At 42.9% G+C, this 22861-nt stretch overlaps 1 protein-coding gene across 2 annotated transcripts in view; it reads right to left on the bottom strand.

Annotated features, from left to right (window-relative positions):
- The window catches only part of RCAN2 (regulator of calcineurin 2), a 224102-nt gene that overhangs the window by 123222 nt on the left and 78019 nt on the right, over positions 1–22861 (bottom strand). The window contains exon 1 of one of the 2 annotated variants that reach the window (XM_033937348.1): positions 15424–15636. The exons of the other annotated variant lie outside the window; for it this stretch is intronic. Coding sequence (XP_033793239.1) covers positions 15424–15444 — 21 coding nt within the window. The 5' untranslated portion in view covers positions 15445–15636. Of the gene's footprint in view, positions 1–15423; positions 15637–22861 lie in introns of those variants that run through there. 2 annotated transcript variants of the gene reach the window in all.

Raw genomic sequence — 22861 nt, 5'->3', positions numbered from 1 at the left:
ACCATCGTTTTCTTGAAGCAAACATAGTTGTCCTGCCAAAGCCAAACAGAGATCCGCAGTTGGTGAAGAACTTTCGCCCCCTATCCCTGTTAAACCTGGACTATAAAATTTTTGCTAAAATCTTGGTATTTCGTTTAGAATCTGTAATGTCTTGTCTGATTCTTAGAGATCAAGTGGGCTTCATGAAGGGCCGCTATGGTGCGGACACCAGACTTTTATGTCATGTGCTCCACTCCACTATATCGAACTCTCTTCCTTCCGCGATTGTTTCACTGGACGCTGAGAACTGGAGATACCTTTTTGCTGTTCTTTTTAGATTTGGCTTTCCTCAACCGTTCATTCATATGATCTCCTTACTTTATAATACACCTACAGCTAAGCTAATAGTGAACGATGAGGCTTCTACCCCATTCACACTACATAGAGGTAAATGACAGGGCTGCCCTATGTCCCCGCTTTTGTTTAATTTGGCCCTCGAGCCCCTCTTAATAGCTATCAGACATTCTTCAGATATTAAGGGTATCTCCATTGCCAATATTGAATTTAAAATCTCAGCCTACGCCGACGACGTCCTCCTATATCTGTCTGATCCAGCAACTTCACTAACCTCTCTAGTATGTCTGATTTCTTCTTTTTTCCTTGATATCTGGTTACAAGATCAACTGGGATAAATCCAAAATTTTGCTCCTCAACGACTTTTGTATTCCGTTCACCGCCTCGTCACAGCCTTTTACATGGTACCTCAGGCATAAAATACTTGGGCTTGCCATTTGATAAAGACATTCGATCTTCTCTGCAGTTGATCTCTACCAAAATTCTCACTCAGGTTAAAGACTCTTTGTCCTCATGGTCCCCACTACACCTCTCTTGGTGGGGTCGTCTTGATACTCTAAAGATGATGGTGGTTCCTAAGATTACATACATCTTCAACATGTTTCCTCTCTTATTCCCTCCCTCTTTATATAAACAAATTGAAGCAATGATGTTACATTTCCTTTGGAATGACAAACCGCATAGGATCTCTCTCCAAAAATTGAAAGCCCCTAACCTTTCCGGTGGTGTCAACTTTCCTGATCTTTACTGTTATCACAAAGCATTTATCCTTCGGCAGGGCGCAGAATGGTTCTCTACTTCTCATCCTTCAGCTATGCCTAATTGGTTACGTCTGGAACTATCCTTCATGCACCCATTTCCTTTACTTCGCCTGATGGGTGTTTCGAGCTTTCCACGTCTTTCTCAGAACCCCATCATTCTGACCACTCACAAGGTGCTCACAGAACTTGACACACACTTAGATGTCCCATAGAGGAAATCTGCTTACTGTCCCCTGTGGTTTAACAAACTGCTCCTGATTGATAAAAAACCCATCTCATGGCCCTCTTGGTTCAATCATCAAATATGGGACATCGGCTCCATTTGCCACCCTGATGGGTCTTGGCTCACTTTTAATGAATTAATGCACACTTTATCACTTACTGACTCGAACTTTTATCGATGGCTACAGTTAAGATCCGTTGTCAAGAAATCAGGCCTTTCCGCAGTCGTCTCCAACTCCGTCCCCACTCTCTATACTCTTTCACAACAATTTTTAGCACAAGGTCACGCCGCCTCCCATTTTTACAAACTACTCAAATCTCTTCTTCCTTCTCCAATGTCCCTTTTACATTCCTCTTGGGAAACGGACCTGGAGATGACTATTCCTGAAGAAGCTTGGTCTTACATTTTCAGATAAACTTTTCATACTTCCCGTTCAGCTTCGTTCCTCCAGACTATGTTCTTTCTCTTGCATAGAGCTCAGTGGACCCCTGTAAAATCTCATAGAATTGATCCTACTTATTCCAAAAACTGTTGGACTTGCCTTACAGAACTGGGTTCCTTGAAACATTTCCTTTTTACTTGTTCTGCACTTCGCCCTTTTTGGACCTCTACTTGGGATACAATTTGCTCCATTTTCCATATCAATGTTGAACTAACTTATCAAATGCTCTTATTAAAATCCTTTGCATTAGATAACGTATTAGCTGATGATGCTAATTTTCTCATGGACATCTTGCTTTCCTTAGCTTTAAAGGTTCTCCTTTCATTTTGGAAAGACCTGTCCAAGGCTTCTTACTCACAATGGTGGAATCTAGTATGTTTTACCTATAGAACCAAAGCCTATCTAGACAAATCCTCAAATAGATTCCCCCAGTTCAAATACAAATGGAATTTGTTGACATTATATATGCAAACTCCCATATCCTGATTTTCTTTTTCATTCCTATCCTCTCTTTCCCTCTTCTTTTTCACTTCCTTCATTCTCAACCCAATGTGATTCATGCTTCTTCAATATGAATATTTCTCATTCATATATGAGTAATACTTCTGGCTGTTACCTATGTTTTTTGTCTTTTGCTATCAATTTATTATTATACTAGTTGTTTAGCCCGTTACATTAACGGGTGCTAGCAGCCCTTCTCCCTTACTTTTACCTCCTCCCTGTCCAGCAGCACCCCCACCCATTCCCTGCTCCCCCTATATAGCAGTAGCCCTTCTCCTTTTATCTCCCCCTGTTCAGCATCACCCCATTTCCAGCTCCCCATATCCAGCAGTAGCTCTTCTCCTTTGCAGGAGCTCTTCTCCCTTCCTTTTACTCCCCCCTCCCCCCCCCCCCCGTCTAGCAGCACCTCTTCCCTGCTTTCCCTATCCAGCAGTAGGCCTCCCTTCCTGTTACCTCCCCCCCTGTCCAGAATCACCTCTTTCCTGCTCCTCCTGTACTGCAACACCCCCTTACCTGCTCCCCTTGTCCAGTCCGGTGATCTCCAGCCATCAGGCTGGCTCCTGCAGGGAGTCTAGTTCCTGTCCGGTCCCCGCCAGGCGTGTGAGCCTGCTTCTCCCCCTCCCGACCTGCCGGGAGTATTTGAATTAGACCCGACGGTTCCTGTTGAGGGAAGCACTCCTCACCGGACTCAGCGGTGAACTCCAGCCATCGGGCCGACATCCGCCTTGTTTTGTTGTTTTTTTTTAGTTGAAAGACGCGGCGGTGGCTCCTCTCATGATCCCCGCCTGCATCGGAAGTCCGACGCAGGCGGGGATCGTGAGAGTAGCCACCGCCGCGTCTTTCAAAGAATCGTAAGCCGCGCATGCGCACTTCCTATGCGTCGCTACAGCTCACAGAAAACTGGCACACACTTAGGAAGTGCGCATGTGCGGCTTACCATTTTATTATATTAGATTACTTAATCTGATTGCTAGTTGTTCTTGACTGTTATGTATTTCTCATATATTTCAGTGCATTTGCTTGTTTCTCTACGTTTGTAAAATTGAAAATTTTTCAATAAATAAACCTTGACTAAAAAAAGAAATTCAGAAGTGACCAAAATGGTAGGGGGTTTGCACCAGAAGACATAAGAGACATGAAAATCCTAGAAAACAGGAAAGACAGGGAAAATATGATATGGACTTTTAATTACTTGAAGGGTAATAATGAACATACAAACCTTTTCAAAGACTGGAAATACAGTATAAGAACTAAAGGGCACGAGATAAAGCACCAGCTTGTTCTTAATAGAGCTTGATGCCTAATACCAGCTATTTAGTTGAAGTTGTTTTGGCAACTGAAATACCAACTATGCTGGGGGGTTGTGTGTAGACTTTCTGATGGATTCAGTTCTTTTGAGGCAGTAAAAGCTCATTTACAGATCAGTGTGTAAGGCTTTCTTAAGTGGATTTTTCTGAGGCTTCCAGTAGAAAGTCAGAAGTACTATTTTCTCATTAACACTGAAAAGGTGCTACCACCTCTAGTAAAATTTGGGATTTATTTATTTATTTAACAGATTTATATCCCACATAAAAGTGCAAGGGTCTTAGGTAACTAGAAGCAGTCATTACGGGACCTTCCTGCAGCAGCCAGCCACATTGCTGTTGATGTTATTGTGCCCTCGTTGCCGTTTATGTCTGGGGGAGGTCTACCATTGTCATCGATGCCGGGGGGCGCGGGCCCGCCATTGCCATTTGAAAAAAAAAAATTGGCAAGATGAGCTGCTCATCTATTTGTCCTCCTTCAGCAGGCCCCCCTGACAATTTTGGGCCCTAGGCCCATGCCTACTGGGCCTACCCATTAATCTGATCCTGGTCCTATGGTTTTGCTGAGTTTCAGCAAAGATTTTCCCATGAGAGGTATGGGAAAGTCTCTCCCCCCCTCCCCCAACACAAGAGGAAGGCATCCAGTGCATCCCAGACACTAAACTGTTCAGTTAAAAAGAATGCAGATTGTGAAAAATTGAGGGCAGACCTTAGGAAATTGGAAGATTGGGCGTCCAAGTGGCAGATAAAATATAATGTGGACAAATGCAAAGTGATGTACTTTTGGAAGAATAACCCAAATCACAGTTACCGGTTGCTAGAGTCCACCTTGGGGGATCAGTGCTCAAGAAAAGGATCTGTGTGTCATTATAGACAATACAGTAAAACCTTCTGCCCATTGTGCGGTTGTGGCGGCGTCCAAAAAAGCAAACAAGATGCTAAGAATTATTTTAAAAAGGGATGGTTAACAAGACTAAAAATGTTTTAATGCCTCTGTATCACTCCATGGTGTGACCTCACTCGGAGTACTGCGTTCAGTTCTGGTCTCCTTATCTCAAGAAAGATATAGAGGCACTAGGAAAGGTTCAAAGAAGAACGACCAAGATAAATGCCAGATCCATAAATGGCAAAGACCTCATCCTCACAGACGCCATCACAGAGTACAAACTGGGACCTCCTACTAGTAACAGAAATATGGCTCAAAGACAATGATGGAGCCACCTTGGGTACATTATGCCCTCAAGGCTACAAAGCACTGGCATGCTCCCGCCCCCCAACAAGAGAGGGGGAGGGGTGGCAGCAATTGCCAAGTCCAAGTTAAACCCACGCCAAATATAATCCATAACACTACCAGACACAGAATGCCTCGTTTTCTCAATAGACCATGACAAAAAAATCACGGTTATACTAGTCTACAAAGCACCCTCCTCTCCTATGTCTGTCCTCAAAGAACTGCTACCCCTAATAAACGAGTCCCTTACAACAGGTGTAGTTCCACAGAGCTGGAAATCAGCTATAGTAAAACCACTCCTGAAAAAACCAACCATGGATCCAGACAACTCAAGCAGCTTCAGACCTGTCTCAAACCTCAGATTCATCTCAAAAATATTGGAAAAGACAGTACTCACGCAACTACAAGATTTCATGGAGACAAATGTCACCCTCTCCAACTTCCAATCAGGCTTCAGGAAACACCACAGCACAGAAACAGTGCTCCTGGACATCTTAGATGACGGCTGGAAAATCCTATATGAAGGAAATGATGCATTGCTGGTACTATTAGACCTCAGTGCCGCCTTCAACACCATCAACCACTCTCTCCTCCTGTCCAGGCTAAAAACCATTGGAATCTGTGACAACGCACTTCGATGGTTCTCCTCATTCCTGAACGACACATTCCTGAGAGTTCTACTAGGGAAATCCTTATCTGAACCTAAACCACTCCACTAGTGCCTCAGGGAGCCTTACTATCACCACTCTTCTTCAATCTCTATGTCAAACCAGTACTGGACATAGCAGATACACACCGAATCAGAATCCACTCTTTCGCAGATGACTTACAACTCTACCTCCCACTAGGCCGACATCGAGACACACAAATCAAAAATCTCCAGTCTTGCTTAACTGAAATAAAGACTTGGATGACCAGGAACAAGTTACAGTTAAATGAGTCCAAGATAGAACTTCTCTGGATCCACAAAGATCTTTGCGTATACTCCCGCCCATCCTTTTCCTGGGGCACAAACACTCTAACACCCAAGGATAATGTCCGCAGCCTAGGAGTTACTCTCGACTCAAACTTATCAATGACAAATCACGTATCCAAACTAGTATCTTCCTCCTTCTACTACCTCTACCAGCTAAAAACATACGTGCATACTTCTTAGAACCCGAATTCGCCCAACTACTGCATGCTTTTGTACTATCCCGCTTAGACTATTGTAACATACTACTAGTGGGCCTGCCTACCAAAACTCTCTCCCGCCTTCAAAGGGTGCAAAATTCTGCAATCCGCCTCCTGAAAAATCTTGGCATTCGCGACCACATTACCCCTGCATTAGCTTCCATGCCCTGGCTGCCCATTCAAAAATGCTGCGCCTTCAAGGCCCTGATGCTCACTTTCAAAACCTTCCACGAAACGATTCCACACTATATGACAACTAAACTACAAATCTACTTCCCAAAGCAATCACTAAGGTCCCAAGGAGAAAAACGACTGACCATACCTCCTGGCCGCTCCCTCAAAACTGAAACAGCCCGCAAACGCTCCTACTTACATTTCCTACTCTGACTATGGCACACCATCCCCTCACCTGTGAGAATACTAGATGGACTTTGGAGCTTCAGGAAGGCTGTGAAATCCTCTCTCTTCATAAACCCAGCGCCTTAAGGACATGCACCCAGAAATGCCATCAGAGTCAACACACCTATGCCACCCAACTCTCACCAGATGCTGCTTAATGTATATGTTTTATTGTCATGTCTATATTGTAAATTATGTCATCTCTGTCCTGTCTCAATTATATTGTGGATGTACTTTGTAACCCTTTGGGAGGAAGGGCTAAATAATTGAGCAAATAAATAAATAAAATAAAGTGGATTGAACTCCTCTCATATAAAGAAAGACTAAAAAGGTTAGTGCTCTTCAGCTTAGAAAAGAGATAGCTCAGGAGAGATATGACTGAAGTCTACAAAATCATGAGTGGAGTAGAATGGGTATAAGTGGATCGATTTTTTTCACTCCGTCAAAAATAACAAAGACTAGAGGACACTCGATGAAGTTACAGGGAAATACTTTTAAAACCAATAGGAGGAAATATTTTTTCACTTGGAGAATAGTTAAGCTATGGAATGCATTGCCAGAGATTGTGGTAAGAACAGATAGTGTAGCTGGTTTTAAGAAAGGTTTAGAAAATTTCCTGGAGGAAAAATCCATAGGCTGTTATTGAGAAAGACATGGGACTAGCCACTGCTTGCTCTGCATTGATAGCATGGAATGATGCTACTTTTTGGGTTTGGCCAGGTACTAGTGACCTGGATTGGCCACCGTGAGAAGAGGCTACTGAGCTTGATGGATTGTTTGGTCTGACCCAGTAAGGCTATTCTTATGTTCTTATGTCTGCCATGAGATCTGAACCTAGAACAGAACTGAGGGGCTTTGCTGTTGAGGTGAGTGGTGAACAGGTCCACCAGGAGGAGTTCCAAACTCAAAAAATCTTCTTGTTGAGAGACTTGCTCAGTCTATCCACCAGTATGTTGTCTTTCCCCACTAGTTATGTGGCTCTGAGTGCCATGCCTTGACTGGTGGCCTAGTGTCACACTCTGAAAGCTTATTAACGCAAGAGGTATAAAATCCTGTGCCTCCTTGCTTGTTGACATACTACTCATTCAAACTGACAACCAGGTTGTGATGAACAATGTGGTTCGACAGCCAATCTTAAAGTCTTTCGAGCATTCCAAATAGCGTGCAGCTCCAGGAGATTTATGTGAAGGGGAAGTCTCCTGAGCAGACCAGTGGCCCTGTGTGTGAAGCCTGTCTACATGGGCCCCCAGCCCAGGGTGGAGGTATCTGTTATCAGTCTCTTGTGTGGAGGAAAAATTTGGAACGGAAGTCACAAGGTCAGACTGAACGGAATCGACTACCACAAATTGATTCCCGAAGGTTGTGAATGGTAGACAATACATTTGCTAGTTTCCCCGAAGTCTAGGACCACTGGAAAGCTAGAGTCCATACAGCTTCTCTCAAATGGAGGCATGCCATGGGAGTCACATGTACTGTGGAGGCCATATGGCCTAACAGTCTCAGCATTTGTTGAGCTAATACCTGCTGGCTCTGCTGGACTTTGAAGGTGGAGGAAAGCCCAGGCCTGAACTGTGTCTAGAACGGCTCCTATGAACTCCAATTGCTGTCAGACAAGAAGATGGTACTTTAGGTAGTTTATCATGAACTTTAGTGGTTTCAACACTTGTGGATAAGCTTTTGACTAGCTAATTGTCCACAGACTTCCAATTCACTGGACAGGGATTTGATCAAAGATATCATCAAAGTGGGAATGCAGAGGTAAACATATTTGGTGACTTGAAACTTTTCAATTTGAATGCTTGCTTCCAAAATCTAAAACATTACTTAAAACCTTTCCTTTCACCCATGCTTTTTGTGGTCATGCACAGTCCACATAGACAACTGTCCGGTGAAACACTGTGCCTGTTAATTGCTTAACCTTTATTATACATTCCTTTTTACTTCTTTTTTTTCCTAAGATTTCTAAATTGTTGATAGACCAACTTACATTTAAAATTAACAAAGTAACACACAATAAGGACAGCAGTAATTATTTACATATATATAATTATGAGTGGTCAAAAATTAAAAATTTTAATTGCAACTACTTACACTTAATCACAGCATGCAAAAGCAAATTAGGAAGTTTTGTCATGGAGGGGCAAGGCTTTTGAGTAAGCCACAGACAGTGTGTGGGAATTGTTGCCTCTGCCAGTGACTCTGAAAAGCCAGGTCTGTTACAATAAGCATGGGGAGGTGGGAGAAGAGATGCTGGACTGCGGGATAGGCAAGAGGAGAGAAAGCAATGCTGGACAAAAGAGGGGAGTTAAAAATTTTGAACAGAGTTAAAAAATGTAATCATAGTTAAACTTTTAACAAATTAATCAAGTTAGTAGTTCACTAGATTCCAACCCCTAATATATATATAACAATATTTATTTATTCAATTTTTTAGCCCATCCTTCCCAAGGAGCTCAGAATAGGTTATAAATCAAGTACTCAAGCATTTTCCCTATCTGTCCTGGCAGGTTCAGAGTCTATCTAATGTATCTGGAGCAGTGGAGGATTAAGGGCCAAATTCTGTAACCAGCGCCTAAAGTTAGGTACCTATTTCGGAGGCGCCCACCTAGATAGGCGCCTATCTAAATTGAATAACAAGCTTAATTAGGCTTTTTAATCAGCACTGATTGAAACATAGGCGCCTATCAAGAAAGTGCAATTCTGTAACAAGGCGCCTCTAAAAATTAAGGCGGCCTTCAAAAAAGTAGGCACTATGCATGTTAGGCATGGGCATGACTATGTGTTAGGCGCCTTCTTACAGAATCGCTGCTCTTAAGCGTGCTTAAGCACTTGCATGGGCGCCTAACTTTTAGTTGTACCTAGAGCTGGCCTATTTATTGGGCGCCTCCAAAATAGGTGCTGCTCAGCGTGATTCACTAAACAGCACTCAATTTTACTTGAATCGCGCTGAACAGTGCCTAAGTAGGCGCCTAACTTTTGGCCGCTTTTTGTAGAATTTGCCCTTAAGTGACTTGCCCAGGGTCACAAGGAGCAGCACAGGGTTTGAACCCACAACCTCAGGGTGCTGAGGCTGTAGCTCTAACCACTACACCACACATCTCCTTCCTCTGATTTCTTTCTTTCTTTTTTCTTTATAAATTTCAAATATATTTTCACAAGAATCTTCTTGCTCAGGAAAAACAGAAAGAAGCAATATCAATCAAATAATCTTAAAAAAGAAACATAAACCTATCAATCTTCCTTAGATCACAATAATAGAGGGGAGAAAACTGGAAAAGGCAAAAAGAACCTCCAATCAATATGAAATAATTAAATAGAAAATACATAACAACCAAAGCCACACATCATTCATTAAACTGCCATTCAAAAAGTTAAACAGTTTCAGAAACCACTTTCTTCAAATCCAGAAAAGTTCTTAATTGTTCCGGAGAGAAAAAAATATATTTTACTCCAAGATATTTAACCATGCATTTGCATGAATATGCTAACAAGAATGAGGCGCCAAGAGTCATAGTTTCAGATCTCATAGCAAGGAATGATTTTCTTCTTTCCTGCATTTGTCTTGTAATATTTGGAAACATCCAAACCTTTTTTTCATAGAATAGCACTTGGGAATTACGAAAATACAACCTTATTATTGCATTAGTGTCTTGTTCAAAAACTAACACAAGTAAAATTGCTCTTTCCAGACATTTCAGATAAGGATATCCTCTATAATAAAACCCTTACCCACGCATGCGCTGTTGAAATGGTGTGATCCCTGCCGCCGTGATTTCTGCTTCCGTGCCGTGTTCCATTTGCAGCATGCAGTGGCTTGCGGCACATGCGGCGGCTTGCAGTGCATGCAGTGGTGAGAGCAATAGCAGGAGGGTGTCCCAGGTGCTGCGAGGCATCCGGCTGCTACTGCTGCACATGGAAATGGAGGGGGAGAGGGAAAAGGGGCTGCTTTAGGGGGAGGGGTGTGCTGGGGGGCAGGCAGCAATCTTGGTTTGCTTGGGGGGGGGCAAAGAGAGATAGGCAGGGGGCCAGGGAGATAGACAGAGACATAGACAGAAAGAAGTGGAGGGAGAGAGGGAAAAGGGGCTGCTTTGGGGGGAGGGGTGTGCTGAGGGGCAGGCAGCAATCTTGCTTTGCTCGGGGGGGTAGAGAGAGATAGGCAGGGGGCCATGGAAAGAGACAGAGACAGACAGATAGACAAGGGGCCAAGAGAGAGACACAGACAGAATGACAAACAAACAGGGGGCCAGAGAGACAGACAGACAGCCAGCAGCCAAGGAGCGAGAAAGAAAGACAGACAGACAAGATTTATGGATGACTAATCAGTTACATAAACAAATATGTGCCTATTTTAGTCAGATGCTAGGGAAAACCATAATCTCCTTACCCAAGGTTTGTTATTTTGCCAGTTTATACTAAGAAGCATAGAGACCCAGGCTAATGAGAAATACTTTTATTATGAAAATAAAAAAATATAGGTCATAAGCCAGCAGCAATAAGTATTGTTCACATAATATCTGAATACATATATGAAACTCAGTACATAATTATCACACCACACTTACTAGATAAATGAGTAAAACTAATTCTTACACTCTAAATAATTCCTTATAATAATAATTCCTGATTAGCAACAGCAGCAACTAAAATATAGCTTATCACCACAGGTGCTTCACTTCTTCTTATCCCGAAACACAATAAGATTCATTTATCTAACCCCAGCTGATAAGATAATAGAATTCCGTATTCTCACCATCCGATTAGGCTGTAGCACAAAATCAGATGAAAGGGAAAACGTCCTCTACTCAGCACTGAAGATAAGAATTCTTTTGGTACAGGAAAGAGTACGTTAATCACTGGAACAGCTGTAAATTAGGTGGGCAGCAAAGGTTTCATTTATGTGATGGAATCCATAGGTATAAAAGTCTGGTTCTCTCTCTCTCAGGCAGAGAGTCACAAGAGGTAACTTTTCAAGTCTTAATTATTATAGAAGATACACAGAGAAACCTATGATAAGATGCAAGTTCACTCACATCCCAGCATAGACTAAATTAATAATTAGCACATTTCACTTGGATCTCGTCAGATGACCTCTCCAGACCAATCCAGAAACATAACTTAGACGAATAGCCTTCCTGTATAGAGTCTCGCACAAGCTGTGAAACAGAGGCGCCTTTGTTAGATAAGACCAGCACAGGAGCCATAACTCCCCCAAGATTCACACAGGCTGAGCATGTAGGCATAACTGGGTGTCCTTGACTAGAATACAGTTCTAGTACATACCCAGAATGCATCAGGCATCATAAACAGCAAAGATGTTATCTTCTTTCTCTTCTTGCATGGTTCATGCTGGAATGATTTCTTGCAGACAATGGTTCAGGCTTTATGACATCGGAGAGGCCTAACCTTCAGGTGCAAATAAGGAAACACCCCTAAAGGGCCAGGGACAGACACAGACAGAAAGAATGACAAACAGACAGGGGGGCCAGAGAGACAAACAGACAGACAGCGGCCAAGGAGCGAGAAAGAAAGACAGACAGACAGACAGGGGGGCCAGGGAGAGACACAGGCAGAAATAATTACAGACAAGACAGGGGACCAGAGAGACAGACAGAAAGACATATAGACAGCCAGCGGCCAAAGAGAGACAAAGAAAAAAAGACAGACAGACAGCGGCTAAGGAGACAGAGAGACAGAAAGGAAGACAGACAGACACATCTATTCTAGTACCCCTTAATACAACGGGCTTAAAGACTAGTTTCAAATAATTCTGTAACATTCAGAGCTTCTTTCAAATTCAAATTGAAATCATCTGCCTCTGAGCTCATTCCCATGTTCTTTTTTGCTGGTAAATAATATATTTGATTGACTGGAGGAATATTTTAAGGGGAAAATTTCAAAATTTCAATAAGATACTTTTTGAAGATTTCCATGGGAGTTATGCCCAGAGATTTTGGAAAATTTAACAAATGCAGATGTAATCTATGATTATAATTTTCAATTTGTTCAATCTTTCTATTTAATAAGTTCTTATCTTTAACAATCCCAGATGTTAAATCCTGCAGAGTCTTAACATTCTCTTTAACAATTTTCAGTTCAGAGGCAAATTCTTCTTTGTGCCTTCTATTTTCCTCCCCAGATTATCCATTGTACTCACAAGTGTAGCAATTTCCTGAGAAGACTTGCGGCCTCTTTTACAAAGCCACACAGCAACAGCCCCGAAGCCCTTTAAATCTCTATGGGCTTTGGGGACGTTAGCGCAGCGCAGCTGCTAGCGCGGCTTTGTAAAAGAGGCCATTGGTTACTGTGTTGTTCAACCTTGAGAGAGCCTCCCAAATGCTCTCCAAAGTCACTACCGACAGTTTCATCAATTGAAAAGAAATCCCAGAAATCACTCCCAGGTTTCTTTCCTCTCCTGTCTCCACCACAGCTACAGCCCCTCGAAATGAGGTTTCCCCAGCGAGGTCAATCTTGTGAGGTTCATCTTAGAGAATGACATGGTGACTACTGAAACGGGGAGAGAATAAACTAGTTGCAGCGGTTATGGGGACAAGGCCATTCAGTGCCCCTGTAGAACAGTGAATGTCCTTGTCCCTGCAGTTAAGTATTTTGCACGCATTGCCTCACTTATCACTTCTCACAACTGCGCAGCCCAGCAACCCCCTCCCTCCTGATCACCGCGATCTAGGCATCTCCCTCCCTCCCCCTCACCTTCACTGGCAATTTTCATTTTTTTGTCTCCGAGCGGCACGAGCTTTTTCTCAAGTCACGTGTGGCTGCCCTGAAACTTCTCCTCTGACACAACCAGAAACAGGAATTTGCATCAGAGAAGAAGTTTCAGGGCAGCCGCATGTGACTTGAGAAATGGCTCGGGCCACTTGGAGACAGAAAAATTAAAATTGCCAGCGAAGGTGAAGGGAAGGAAGGAGGAAGAGAGATGCCCAGACTGCGGCGATCAGAAGGGAGGAAGAAGGGAGGGGGGTGCTGGACCGCGTGATTGCGAAGGGTGATAAGTGAGGCAACGCATGCATGGAAGTAGGTAGGGGAGAGAGAGAGGGGCACACGCTGGAAGGAAGTGGAGAGAAAAGGGGAAGGGAGGGAGGAGCAGATGCTGCATATTAGTGGGTAGGAAAGAGAGGGGAGAAGACGCTGAAGGAAAGTGGGGAGGGGAGAGAGTGGAACAGATGCTGAAGGGAAGTGGGGAGGAGAGAGAGAGGGGAGTACATACTGGATGGAAGGAGTGGATAAAGAAAAAAGAACACATGCTGGATTGGGGAGTCAAATACCAGATCTGAAGGGAGGAAAGGAGAAAAATGCTAAAAACCACCTGGGGGAGGGAAAGAAAGATGGAAGGGAAGAAAACAGAGATGCTAGACTATGGGGGGGGGGAGCGGAGGGAAGAAGATGGGTGCCAGACCAATGGGGGGAGCGGGTGGAGGGAGAGATGGGAGAGGCAAACAATTTTTGATAGAGGCATAGAAACTAAGCAGATGCCATATAGAAAAGGCAGATAGTGGATGGAAGGAATAGAATGATGAGAAGATGAGGAAAGCAGAAACCAGACAACAAAGATAGAAAAAAAATTCTATTCTATTTCTTTTCTTTTGCTTTAGGATAAAGTAGTATTACTGTTGTGTTGATAAACATTTATAAACAAAGCCCTGCCAGCTGAAGATCTCTTCTTCTAGTTCAGCAGCCAGAACGTTGATTTATAAAATGACAATTGTACAGAATACTATTTATTTTTATACTTTAATAAAATAAGTTCAGTATAAAACTATTTGAGGCTTGTGCAGATGAGATCAGATGATTTTTGGGGGCGGGGCAGGTTGGGGACCAAGCTTGTGGGGCGGGGACCAAGCTTGAAGGAACAGGGACGGGGACTGAGCTCGCAGGGATAGGGACTGTGCTTGTGGGGACGGGGACAAATTTTTTCCCCGTGTCATTCTCTAATTCATCTAGCTGCACAGCAAGTGGAGCAGGGCACGGTGGTGGAGCAGCTACAGGAGGGGATAAGGTGACAACCAAATCCAAGTGCTCTGGGTCTCTTCTACCCAGAAACACAGCAGACAATCCTCCAGATTCTTCTTTGGGACCAGTGGTGGCAGCGAAGCTCAAAATTGACTGCTGTGCTGAAGAAGAGGTCCTTGCCATCGAAGAAGCAGGTCACAAGCCACCTTTTCTTTTAGTATGTGGCATATTAAAGCAATAAGGTAATACGCAGCAGAAACAAGTCAGGACACCGGTTTGCCGAAACCTATTACTCCTTTCTATCAACTTCCAACTTCTTTTATTTTTATACAGCTAGAGAAAGAAACAGAGAGACTTGCAAACAGAATAGGGTTGACATGTGCCATTCACCATGGTGGCTCCCACTCATCTGTGAAAACCACTTCACTATATCAACATTGGAAATAAAAGCACACCATACAGTGACATTTTAAAAATCATTGGTACGCTTCCTGTAGAAATTTTCAAATTCAAACAATCTAGACACAGTCCACGCATATTGTTATTCCATGCAAATGATGATTTCTCTATAGACATAACTCAAAAACTGTAGGACTGAGGGCTATGTTCCTGAAAATCATCACACTCAAAAATAAAATATCTCCTCTACTGATTGAAGCTTCTTGCTAACCAAGGTCCATTTATTCCCATTACATTACCTCCTATTCTATGTGCAAACCAGCTTAACAGCATCCTACATAAAACATCATTTATCATATGAAGTGGCAGAGTTTTTGATAGCATTATCACAGAGGGGCAACAAACAATCTTAAAAAGTAGGAAAACATGAAGGTAAGATGAAAGCAACACAAGTGTACCAGGAAGCCGGCAAAGTAAATGCATTCCACCCCAGTCTCTGAACAATGACATCATCCCAGCGAAGGTGACTTTCCACACACTGTAGCCCAGTGTTCTATTCTTAGAGGAACACAAGTGTGTCACCTAAAAATACCAATATGACTTCCCCAATGCAATGTTGCAAAGACATTAATGCAAAGTAAAGGATACTGTACACGTTATGAAATCAGGAAAGTACTATAATGGCTTACCTGCTCAGTCAGTGAAGTCATGCACTACTTTGATAGTATGACTGACCTACAAGTGCACTCATTCTGCAGCCTCTCAATATCTCTCCACGCTTCTCTCCCTCTATGCTCCCACTCATGAACTCTGTTCATCGGGCAAGTCCCTCCTATCCGTACCCTTCTCCTCCAGTGCCTACTCCAGACTTCGTCCCTTCTATCTTGCTGCGACATATGCATGGAATAAACTGTCTGAGTCTTTACATCAGGAGCAGTCTCTAACAGTATTCAAATCCAAGCTAAAAGCCCATTTCTTGATGCTACTTTGAACTCCTCCCACTCACCATAAAATTTCCTATGTCTAGCCTATCATTCTCTGCAAGAAACTCCCCAACCTCCCTATATGCCCTGTCTGTCCAAATTAGATTGTAAGCTCTTTGGAGCAGGGATCATCTGCTGCATGTTGAAAGTATGCTTTTCAGTGCTATAGAAAAAATAGAAGTAGTAGTAGTGATTTCTGAAGCCCACACTTCTCATAAAAAAGGTACAGTGTTTATTCCAAGTTATCCAGATATCAGCGTTGAGTATCACCTGCCTCCAGCTAAAGCCTGGCTCTGTCCCAGACTGTCCCAATGCTATATGGATAGCACCAAGCCAGTCTATAGTAATTTTCAGCAGCAGTATATGGATAATGAAGTTGAAAACCATGAATGGTCCCAGTCAGCAGTACTAATCTATTTATTTGTATTTCTTATTATAGCTTCTATTCAAAGTGGTTTACATTCAGGTACTCTTAAGTATTTCTCCCTATCTGTCCTGGTAGGCCCAAATCTAACTACAGTACCTGAAGCAACAGAGGGTTAAGTGACTTACCCAAGGTCACAAGGAGCAGCGCAGAGATTGAACCCACAACCTCTGGGTGCTGAGGCAGGTGTCCTAATTACTAGGCCACTCTAGACAGCAGGTGATTCTACCTGGATAAGTCATTTGAGCATTAGGCTGATAATTCCAAGTGTGCACTTTCAACAGTATTCTCCAACATATATGTTCTATTATTGTGAATTTGGTGGTTTTCAATGGTGCTCTGAATCATATGCTGTGCTTTTTGTCACTGAAGCAACTTGCCTTCCACCTGCAGATTAGCACGCTACAGTTCTGCATTCATGTTTAGTCCTGTTCATAGAAACATGCTATAGTAGTGTAACAGCAAAAGTGTATATAAATATTACATCAGCACTTTTATCTTTACATTAGTTACCAGTATCCTATCATATACAATACAAAATCATTTTGCTTATCCACAAGGCTTTCCGATCTGGTGTTCCATTATATGTGTCTACCATGCTTATCCTGGTTTCTTTGTTACATGTGGTTCAGTCCTGGTACATGAATCAGTTAGTTATACCTTCATCTTTCTCCCATTGTCTTGAGGACACTAAGCAATCCTGCTTTTGATATTTAAGACCTCATTATTTACGACCTAGGTTAAGAAGATAATTAAACTTATTTTATTTATTTGAAGTACTTATTACCCACCTAACACCTAGGCAGTTTACAGTCAAAAACACCCACGATCACATTAAAATAGTACATATACAAATAATTAACAAACTGCATGAGAATAATAATAGCAGCCAGCAGCTCTCTCTTCTACCTGAACATCTTTGGAGCATGTGCAGGCTCCCTTAACAGAATGCCTGCACAATGAAATAAGTTTTTAACAATTTCTTGTCCTGCAATAAATTTAAGGCCACATTTAAGAGCCATTTATCATGGTATTTGGCACAGCTGAATTTGGGTGGTTCAGCTAGGTCCACTTTGCCGGAGGGATGCTTCTTCCTCATTTCTTTCATAGTTCTATTTTCCTTAAGTCATATGCTAGACATGGGGCCTCATTTTCAAAAAATGCAGACATCCAAAAAACAAAATAGACTGGCACTTGGACATCCTTATCGCCGAGAAGTCCAAGTGCCAGTTTTCAAAACCTTCTTTCTGGATATCTTGCGAGGCATCCCAACCACTGTGCATCAAAAACTCCATGAGGGTGTGTTGGAGGCATGCTATTGGTGGGCTTTGGGTGGGCTTACACTTGGACATTTTGTGATGATATTCAAACCTTTCCCAGAATGAAACTTGGACATCTGGAGCTAGAACTGTTTTACAATTATCTAAGTGTCACAAAGATACCCAAACTGACCAAATGACCACTGGAAAGATTAAGTAATGACACCCCACACACCCTAGTGGTCACTAACCCTCTCCCACCCCCCAAAATTCTGAATGAAACAGTAAATATCCGTCTCGAGAACAGCAGCATCTGGTATGACAAATTCTAAAAGAGCATCACACAGGTGTCTTAAGTAGCCTGATGAGTGGACTAGTAAGCCATAGAGAGGAGAATTCAGGCCCAAAAGCCACTCTGACCATTACATTACACAACCTTTTCAGCTCTTCCAAATAATAAACTTGGTTAACTGTTTGTCCAGTTGGTACAAATTCATAATCCCTCTGATATCGAAAAAGGTTAGCAACATCATTTTGACTCTTGATTTGGACTGACAGAACTTTTTTGGGTGTGGAGAATTGGCTGACTTCCATCGTGCACTTTGATGCTTTTTTTTCAGTCATATTGATATACCCATGTTTCATCACCAGTGATAATAAGGCCCAAAACATAGAAACATAGAAATTGACGGCAGAAAAGGGCTACAGCCCATCGAGTCTGCCCATACCAATGACCCACCCCCTGACTCCTACTCTCCCAGAGATCCCACATGAATATCCCATTTTCTCTTGAAATCTAACACGCTGCTGGCCTCAATCACCCTCTGAGGCAGCTCGTTCCAATGATCTACCACCCTTTCAGTGAAGAAGTACTTCCTCGCATCACCTTTAAATTTCCCTCCCCTGATTTTCAGCGACTGACCTCTGGTTACTGAGGGCCCTATAAGACTGAAGATATCATCTTTCACCTCTATACGCCCAGTAATATACTTAAAGGTCTCAATCATGTCCCCTCTCTCTCTTCGCTCCTCCAGTGAGTACATCCGCAGTTTTTTTAACCTTTCTTCATACGTGAGTTCCCTGAGCCCCAAAACCATCCTGGTAGCCATTCGCTGAACCGACTCAATTCTCAACACATCTTTTCGGTAGTGTGGTCTCCAGAATTGAACACAATACTCGAGATGAGGTCTCACCATGGATCTGTACAGCGGCATTATGACTTCAGGTTTTCTGCTGACAAAACCCCTACGGATACAGCCCATCATTTGTCTTGCCTTGGACGATGCCTTCTCTACTTGATTGGCAGCCTTCATATCGTCGCTAATGATCACTCCTAAATCACGTTCCACCGTGGTCCTGGACAAGGTTTCACCATTTAGTGTGTAAGTTCTATGTGGATTTTTTTTTTTTTTTTTGCCTAGGTGCATTACCTTACATTTTTTAGCATTGAAGCCCAGCTGCCAAGTTGATGACCACTGTTCAAGCTGTCTTAGGTCCTGCGTCATAAAGTCAGGCACACTGCTTTTGCCAACTATGTTGCATAGTTTGGCATCGTCGGCAAACAGTGATACTTTTCCTCTAAGTCCTTGGGTCAAATCTCCTATGAATAAATTGAATAGAATCGGCCCTAAGACGGAGCCCTGAGGTACTCCACTCATCACTGCTGACGTTTTGGAGGGGGTACCGTTTACCATCACCCTTTGAAGCCTACCATCTAGCCTCTCCAAAAAGTCTTGGCAAACTTCGACTCTCCTTTGTTTTCGATTATTGGTGAGCTCCTTTGGGATCAGTTTTGCACACCTTGCCTTGTTTAAAAGCAGACTGAAAACCTATCTTTTTGATGTAGCCTTCAATCCAAAACCCTACTCCCCACTGCCTTAGCCAACAGATTAACCATTTCCCCTAATTGTATCCTTGACATCCTGTTTATCTGTCTTGTTTGTTTAGATTGTAAAAGCTCCTTCGAACAGAGACTGTCTCCTTCATGACTCTGTACATCGCTGCATATATCTGGTAGTACTATAGAAATAATTAATAGTAGTAGTAGTAGAAGCAAAGGTCAAAAATTTACATCAGGCATGAATGTTAATCAAAAATACCATCTGATAGCCCAAACCAGATATATTTCAGTATTTCAAAAAGGAGAAAGGAAGGCCAAACAACAACCAGCATGATTAACAAGTGAGATGAAGGAAGCTATTAGAGCTAAAAGAAATCCTTCAGGAATTGGAAGAAGGATCCAACTGAAAATAATTGGCAGCAACATAAGCAATAGCAAGTCAAATGCAAAGCGTGGATCTTAAAGAGAAGATTGTGTTGGAGGTAAAGACACGTAGTAAAAAATTTTTTTTAGATATATTAAAAGCACAAAGCTGGTAAAAGAATCAATTGGACCGCTAGGTGACCGAGGGGTAAAAGGGACACTCAGGTAAGGCAAAGACATAAAGTAGCTGCTCAAGGGACCCAGCATAATGTAATAATGAATTCACATGTTGCAAACATTTACACAGGGCTATTCTGACCAAACTTTTAGTAGGAAAAATAGGGCTCTGGTAAGCTTCTATTTTAAGATTCCAGATAAGTTTGGGAAGAATACTGAACCACACTTGTCTGGTGGAGAAATCAATGGACAGGGATAAAGGACAAAAGAGTGTACTAGATCATCGTAATGAATGCTGAAATTAGTTTGCATGTTTTATTGTAAATGAGCTCCATTTGTGGCGCTCTCTTGCCTCATGAAGCAGGACTTTTAGGTACTGCCATTTCAGCACTGCTGTGAGGGTACTGTACTTAAGCCCACAAGAATTTCAAATGTTGAAATCAAGTGTTTTTTTCCTTTAGGATGTCCATCATATTGTGTCATCCATATGGAAGAAACCCAAAACAACTGTTTTCAGTGGTAGGACCACCATATGGAATCCTTTAGCAGTTGTTTTTTGTTTATGATTGGCATGATATCTTTTCTTTTCACGGGTCCAAGCACCGAACCCTACGGAACTCCACTCGTGACGCTTTTCCAGTACGAGAATTGTCCGTTTCCTACCCGTCAGACAGTTTTTAATCCACGTATTTCACCCTCGATTCCATGGCTCGCAATTTTTCAAAGTAGTCGTTCATGCGGAACCTTGTCAAACATCTTTTGAAAATCCAGATATACAATGTCAACTGGGTCACCATTGTCTATCTGCCTGTTTACTCCCTCGAAGAAGTGCAGCAAGTTCATCAAGCAAGATCTTCCTTTGCTGAAGCCATGCTGGCTGGTCCATCATCAGATTGTGTCCGTCAAGGTGATCAATGATGCGGTCCTTTATCAGCACCTCTACCGTTTTTCCCGGTAGTGAGGTTAGACTTACCGGTCTGTAGTTTCCCGGATCTCCCCTTGAACCTTTCTTGAAGATCGGCGTAACATTCGCCACATTCCAGTCTTCCAGAATCCTTCCTGATTTGATCGACAGATTGGCTATTAGTTGAAACAGTTCAGCTTTAGCTTCTTTCAGTTCTTTGATTACCCTCAGATGGATGCCATCCGGTCCCGGAGATTTATCGTTTTTAACCCTATCAATCTGCCTGCATACCTCTTCTATACTGACCATCAACCCTGTCAGTTTCCCATCTTCGTTTCCTGCATATAGTCTGTCAGCTTCTGGTATGTTGTGTACATAAGAACATAAGAACATAAGCAATGCCTCTGCTGGGTCAGACCTGAGGTCCATCATGCCCAGCAGTCCGCTCACGCGGCGGCCCAACAGGTCCAGGACCTGTGCAGTAATCCTCTATTTATACCCCTCTATCCCCTTTTCCAGCAGGAAATTGTCCAATCCTTTCTTAAACCCCTGTACTGTACTCTGCCCTATTACTCCCTCTGGAAGCGCATTCCAGGTGTCCACCACTCGTTGGGTAAAGAAGAACTTCCTAGCATTCGTTTTAAATCTGTCCCCTTTCAACTTTTCCAAGTGTCCTCTTGTTCTTTTATTTTTCGAAAGTTTGAAGAATCTGTCCTTCTCTACTCTCTCTATGCCCTTCATGATCTTATAAGTCTCTATCATATCCCCTCTAAGTCTCCTCTTCTCCAGGGAAAAGAGACCCAGTTTCTCCAATCTCTCAGCGTATGAGAGGTTTTCCATCCCTTTTATCAAGCGTGTCGCTCTTCTCTGAACCCTCTCGAGTAACGCCATATCCTTCCTAAGGTACGGAGACCAATATTGGACGCAGTATTCCAGATGCGGGCGCACCATCGCCCGATACAATGGCAGGATAACTTCTTTTGTCCTTGTTGTAATACCCTTCTTGATTATGCCTAGCATTCTATTTGCTTTCTTAGCGGCTGTTGCGCACTGTGCCGTCGGCTTCATTGTCATGTCCACCATTACCCCCAAGTCCCTTTCTTGGTTGCTCTCATTCAATAATATCCCTCCCATCGTATAGTTGTACCTCGGGTTTCTGTTTCCAACATGCAATACTTTACATTTCTCAACGTTGAACTTCATCTGCCATCTCGCCGCCCATTCCCCCAATTTGTTCAAGTCCCTTTGCAATTCTTCGCATTCCTCTTTAGTCCCAGCTCCACTAAATAGTTTTGTATCGTCCGCAAATTTTATTATCTCACACTTCGTGCCTGTTTCTAGATCATTTATGAATATATTAAATAGCAGCGGCCCGAGCACTGAGCCCTGCGGAACACCACTCGTGACCCCCATCCAGTCCGAGTAGTGGCCCTTCACCCCTACCCTCTGTTTCCTACCCGCCAACCAGTTTCTGATCCATCTATGTACGTCTCCGTCCACCCCATGGTTCTTCAGTTTCCGGAGTAGACGTTCGTGAGGCACCTTGTCAGAGGCTTTTTGGAAATCAAGGTATATGATGTCTATGGGGTCTCCTCTGTCCATCTGTTTGTTAATTCCTTCGAAGAAGTGCAATAAGTTTGTTAGGCACGATCTCCCCCTGCAGAAACCATGTTTGGTTGTTTTCAAAAGTTCGTTTCTTTCCAGATGTTCATCGATGTGTTCTTTAATCAGTGCTTCCGTCAGTTTCCCCGGAACCGAAGTCAAACTCACTGGTCTGTAGTTTCCCGGGTCACCTCTTGATCCCTTTTTAAAGATGGGCGTGACATTGGCTATCTTCCAATCCTCCGGGATCATGCCTGTTTTCAAGGATAGGTTGCAAATTTGCTGCAGTAGTTCCGCTATCTCCTCCTTTAATTCCTTCAGAACCCTGGGATGGATTCCGTCCGGACCTGGGGATTTGTCAGTTTTAAGTTTTTCTATCTGCCTGTGTACATCATCAAGGCTCACTTCCATGGATGTTAATTTTTCTGCTTGATTTCCATTGAATATTTGTTCAGGTTCCGGTATGTTGGTTGTGTCTTCGTTTGTAAATACAGACGAGAAGAACATGTTGAGTCTTTCTGCGACTTCTTTCTCCTCCTTCACCGCTCCCTTCCTGTCTCCTTCGTCCAGCGGTC

The sequence above is a fragment of the Geotrypetes seraphini genome, chromosome 3 (assembly GCF_902459505.1).
Source record: "Geotrypetes seraphini chromosome 3, aGeoSer1.1, whole genome shotgun sequence".
Lineage (NCBI taxonomy): Eukaryota > Metazoa > Chordata > Amphibia > Gymnophiona > Dermophiidae > Geotrypetes > Geotrypetes seraphini.
Note: the sequence above shows the minus strand (reverse complement) of the source record. Positions and strands in the feature narration are given on the sequence as shown.